Source organism: Dermacentor silvarum, chromosome 3 (assembly GCF_013339745.2).
Source record: "Dermacentor silvarum isolate Dsil-2018 chromosome 3, BIME_Dsil_1.4, whole genome shotgun sequence".
Classification (NCBI taxonomy): domain Eukaryota; kingdom Metazoa; phylum Arthropoda; class Arachnida; order Ixodida; family Ixodidae; genus Dermacentor; species Dermacentor silvarum.
In genome coordinates, this window is record NC_051156.1 from 111,388,507 (window position 1) to 111,392,079 (window position 3,573).

General features: G+C 49.4%; 1 protein-coding gene and 1 long non-coding RNA gene across 12 annotated transcripts; one reads left to right on the forward strand and one right to left on the reverse strand.

The window, feature by feature from the left end:
* Positions 1 to 397: 397 nt before the first annotated feature.
* On the reverse strand, positions 398 to 2,764 carry LOC125943942 (mucin-5AC-like). 3 transcript variants are annotated; one of them, XM_049663526.1, is made up of 5 exons: positions 2,578 to 2,764; positions 2,038 to 2,154; positions 1,330 to 1,767; positions 931 to 1,047; positions 398 to 657 (listed from the first exon to the last, which is right to left on the reverse strand). In XM_049663526.1, exons 1-5 carry the CDS (start codon positions 2,762 to 2,764, stop codon positions 398 to 400), a joined length of 1,119 nt encoding a protein of 372 aa, XP_049519483.1. The 3 variants fall into 3 exon arrangements, with proteins under 3 accessions (XP_049519483.1, XP_049519485.1, XP_049519484.1); XM_049663528.1 differs by lacking the exon at positions 2,038 to 2,154 and having other exon boundaries at positions 1,330 to 1,602; XM_049663527.1 differs by lacking the exons at positions 2,038 to 2,154; positions 2,578 to 2,764 and adding an exon at positions 2,155 to 2,278 and having other exon boundaries at positions 1,330 to 1,743.
* On the forward strand, positions 592 to 2,940 carry LOC125943946 (uncharacterized). 9 transcript variants are annotated; one of them, XR_007466006.1, is made up of 4 exons: positions 592 to 732; positions 1,147 to 1,287; positions 1,429 to 1,842; positions 2,254 to 2,373. It is a non-coding gene; the product is annotated as an uncharacterized LOC125943946 (long non-coding RNA). The 9 variants fall into 9 exon arrangements; XR_007466007.1 differs by lacking the exon at positions 592 to 732 and adding an exon at positions 892 to 1,005; XR_007466013.1 differs by lacking the exons at positions 592 to 732; positions 2,254 to 2,373 and adding exons at positions 1,984 to 2,112; positions 2,806 to 2,940 and having other exon boundaries at positions 1,078 to 1,287.
* Positions 2,941 to 3,573: the final 633 nt, after the last annotated feature.

The window sequence follows — 3,573 nt, forward strand, 5'->3', positions numbered from 1 at the left end:
ATTTGCCACATTATTTATTCGTGTTAAATATTAAATCAACTTTTACATCGTTTCTTTTTTATTGCTAAATATAACTACGGTGGGCAAAAAAGTGTTCGCTCACCCATTCGTAAATATTTCTGCATCTTCCATTAACAATTGTGCAAAGTTGAGCGGTCTCTACGTGATAAAAATTTCTTTAGTCATAAAGAAAATGTCCCAATGCGGAGCGTCTACCTAAACAGCGCAAATAACGGAAAAGCTAACGATATGATAGTGGTGCTCAAAATAAAGGCTTACATTAGAAGATGTGCTCATACACGAACTGAATAGTCGAATCGCCTCAATGCCGCCATTTTTATTCCTTAAGAGAGTGCTGGCGTTGACAACTAACTTTCTGACCCCAGTAGTTGAAACGTCACTGCGTTGAGAAGTGTCCATCCGTTGTGCCACCATAGTTCGTGCTGCTAGATGCCTTCATTGTGGAAGTGTCACGGGTTCTGAAGGGCACACCTGTTGTCCACGAGTGTGTGCTGCCTGATTCCTGAGTGGTTGGAGATTTCAGCGTGGTGAAATCTCCCTCTGTTGTGCGTTGAAAGCGGGTGCTGCTAGGCACCGCTGTTGATGAAGTGTCACGGGTCCGGAAAGGCACATCTGTTGTTACCAAGGGTGTGCTGCCTGGCCCATGATTGGTTTGATATTTCTGTGTGGTGGAGTCTCCCTCTGTAGTGCGTTGAAAGCGAGTGCTGCTAGGTACCTCCGGTGTGGAAGTGTCTTGGGTCCTGAAGGACACACTTGTTGTCCACGAGTGTGAGCTGCCTGATTCCTGAGTGGTTGGAGACTTAAGCGTGGTGAAATGTCCCTCTGTTGTGCGTTGAAAGCGGGTGCTGCTAGGCACCGCTGTTGAGGAAATCCGGAAAGGCACATCTGTTGTTACCGAGGGTGTGCTACCTGACCCATGATTGGTTTGAAATTTCTGCGTGGTGAAGTCTCCCTCTGTGGTTCCTGGATAGCGCGTGCTGCTAGGTGCCTCCGGTGTGGAAGTGTCACGTGTCCTGAAGGGCACACCTGTTGTCCACAAGTCTAAGCTGCCTGATTGCTGAGTGGTTGGAGACTTCATCGTGGTGAAATCTTCCTCTGTTGTGCGTTGAAAGCGGGTGCTGCTAGGCACCGCTGTTGATGAAGTGTCACGAGTCCTGAAAGGCACATCTGTTGTTACCAAGGGTGTGCTGCCTTGCCCATGATTGGTTTGATATTTCTGTGTGGTGAAGTCTCCCTCTGTAGTGCGTTGAAAGCGGGTGCTGCTAGGTACCTCTGGTGTGGAAGTGTCACGGGTCCTGAAGGACACACCTGTTGTCCACGAGTGTGAGCTGCCTGATTCCTGAGTGGCTCGAGACTTAAGCGTGGTGAAATCTCCCTCTGTTGTGCGTTGAAAGCGGGTGCTGCTAGGCACCGCTGTTGGTGATGTCCGGAAAGGCACATCTGTTGTTACCGAGGGTGTGCTACCTGACCCATGATTGGTTTGAAATTTCTGCGTGGTGAAGTCTCCCTCTGTGGTTCCTGGATAGCGCGTGCTGCTAGGTGCCTCCGGTGTGGAAGTGTCACGGGTCCTGAAGGGCACACCTGTTGTCCACAAGTGTGAGGTGCCTGATTCCTGAGTGGTTCGAGACTTCATCGTCGTGAAATCTTCCTCTGTTGTGCGTTGAAAGCGGGTGCTGCTAGGCACCGCTGTTGATGAAGTGTCACGAGTCCTGAAAGGCACATCTGTTGTTACCAAGGGTGTGCTGCCTGGCCCATGATTTGTTTGATATTTCTGTGTGGTGAAGTCTCCCTCTGTAGTGCGTTGAAAGCGGGTGCTGCTAGGTACCTCCGGTGTGGAAGTGTCACGGGTCCTGAAGGACACACCTGTTGTCCACGAGTGTGAGCTGCTTGATTCCTGAGTGGCTCGAGACTTAAGCGTGGTGAAATCTCCCTCTGTTGTGCGTTGAAAGCGGGTGCTGCTAGGCACCGCTGTTGATGTCCGGAAAGGCACATCTGTTGTTACCGAGGGTGTGCTACCTGACCCATGATTGGTTTGAAATTTCTGCGTGGTGAAGTCTCCCTCTGTGGTTCCTGGATAGCGCGCGCTGCTAGGTGCCTCCGGTGTGGAAGTGTCACGGGTCCTGAAGGGCACACCTGTTGTCCACAAGTGTGAGGTGCCTGATTCCTGAGTGGTTCGAGACTTCATCGTCGTGAAATCTTCCTCTGTTGTGCGATGAAAGCGGGTGCTGCTAGGCACCGCTGTTGATGAAGTGTCACGAGTCCTGAAAGGCACATCTGTTGTTACTAAGGGTGTGCTGCCTGGCCCATGATTGGTTTGATATTTCTGCGTGGTGAAGTCTCCCTCTGTAGTGCGTTGAAAGCGGGTGCTGCTAGGAGCCTCTGTTGTAAAAGTGTCATGGGCTCGGAATGGTACAACTGTTGTCCCCGAGTGTGTGCTACCTGACCTACGAGTGGTTTGATATTTCGGCGTGACGAAGTCTCCCGCTGTGGTGCTTCGATAATGGGTGCTGCTAGGCGCCTCCGTTGTGGAAGTGTCACGAGTTCTAAAGGGCACACCTGTTGTTGCTGATGATGTGCTGCCTGATTCGCGAGTGGTTCGATGTTTCTGCTTGGTGAAGTCTCCCTCTGTAGTGCGTTGAAAGCGGGTGCTGCCAGGCGCCTCCGTTGTGGAAGTGGAACGGGTTCTAAAGGCCACACCTGCTGTTACCCAGGGTGTAACGCCTGATCCACGAGTGGTCGGCATGAAGTCTCCCTCTGCGGTGCTAGAATAGCGACTGCGGCTAGGCGCCTTCGTTGTGGAAGTGTCACGTGTCCTGAAGTACGCATCTGTGGTTACCGAGTATGTGCTGCCTGATTCGCGAGTTCCTGGATATTTCTTCGTGGTGAAAATACGCTTTCTTGTGCCAGCATAGCGGGAACTGCTAGGTGCCTCCGTGGTGGAAATGTCACTAGTCCTAAATGGCGCACTTGTTCTTACCGGGTGTGTGGTGCCTGACTTGTGGTTGGCAGTGGTTGTGCTTAATTCTTCATACGAGATTATCGCCACTACGAATTCTTCAGCAGTCACACATCTTCCATTCAGGCACATCCCTTTTCTTCTTCTTTTGAGCTGCAATTGAAATGTGCCTCCATTAACCATCTTTACTCCTTTATTTTTATGTCGCTTTTAAAGTGTTTTACTGGACAAGAAGGTCACAGAAAAAGCGATGTATTCGCAAGTAAATCTCTTTCAGGTGTTACTATTAGGAACGCGTACTCACTCCTCTGAGCTCGCCTCCTTTCTAGAATGCGTTCAGCTGTCCTGAACTTTGGTCGGGCAGAATCTGCCTAAACATTTCATCGAGATTCATGTTTTGCATACAACGCGAACGATATTTTAGGCATGGAATTCTAATTTGACATGCAAAAGAGTTATCGAATACAATGTAGTTTTCGGTAGCTTCTTTTGTGAGGAGGCACAAAAATTATTTTCCATGAAAGTACTATTTTACCTGAGAATTACGTTCAAATTTGATGAACTTAAATTGAAGGTTTTGAGGTGGAAAATAATTT